Source organism: Meleagris gallopavo, unplaced genomic scaffold (genome assembly GCF_000146605.3).
Source record: "Meleagris gallopavo isolate NT-WF06-2002-E0010 breed Aviagen turkey brand Nicholas breeding stock unplaced genomic scaffold, Turkey_5.1 ChrUn_random_7180001875167, whole genome shotgun sequence".
NCBI lineage: Eukaryota > Metazoa > Chordata > Aves > Galliformes > Phasianidae > Meleagris > Meleagris gallopavo.
This window is the reverse complement of record NW_011139729.1, coordinates 1-712: the sequence shown is the minus strand read 5'-3', so window position 1 is coordinate 712 and position 712 is coordinate 1. Positions and strand designations below refer to the sequence as shown.

The 712-nt window shown below is 68.7% G+C and overlaps 1 protein-coding gene across 1 annotated transcript; it reads right to left on the bottom strand.

Moving 5' to 3' along the window:
* Nucleotides 1–17: 17 nt before the first annotated feature.
* On the bottom strand, nucleotides 18–707 carry LOC104916228 (the record flags this gene model as incomplete). Its single annotated transcript, XM_010727233.3, has 1 exon — nucleotides 18–707. A coding segment is annotated over one exon (615 nt), but the record flags the coding sequence as incomplete, so codon positions are not given.
* Nucleotides 708–712: the final 5 nt, after the last annotated feature.

Sequence of the window (712 nt, the reverse complement as noted above, 5' to 3'; positions counted from 1 at the left end):
ACCACACCGGGGAGCCCCCAAAACCCCTCATACCACACCGGGGAGCCCCCAAAACCCCTCATACCACACCGGGGAGCCGCTCCAAAGCCCCTTCACAGCATTAGAGCAGCCCCAGACCCCCCAGTACAACAGCAGAAGGATCCCCCACCCCTCCACACCGCATTAAGGATCCCCCAAACCCCACACAGGGGGGACTCCCAGAGCCCCATCAGCACCGTGAGGAGACCCAGCAGCACCCCAGCACAGGGACGGCCGCCCTTCAGCCCCGGGGCGCGGCGTGGCCCAGCCCAGCCGCCCCCAGCCCTTCCCAGCACAAAGTCCGCTTTCGTTTTCACCCCACGGCCATTCCCTCCTCCCCCTCCCGTTTCCCGTTTCCACGCACCCTGGAAGGCCAATTCGTGTTTCTGCATCACTCCGTCCCCGACCCTCCGCAGCGTTTCCAGCGCTTTCTCCATGACGGCTCCGCCCGTCCTGCCGGGCCGCCCCGGCCCTCCCAAGAGCCCCGGAAAAAACTTCTTAACGCCGGGTTCGGCCTCTCCCGCCGCCTCCCGGAGGTACCGGAGGATGAGCTCCAAGGAGTCCCGCCGCAGCTCGTCGGGCAGCTCGGGCGGCGTGCCGGGCAACGAATCGCCTCCTGGGCCGCGTTCGGACTCGGGCTCGCAGCCGTCCAACTCCTCCTCGGGGCTCCACAGCGCGACCGGCCGCGGCGCGG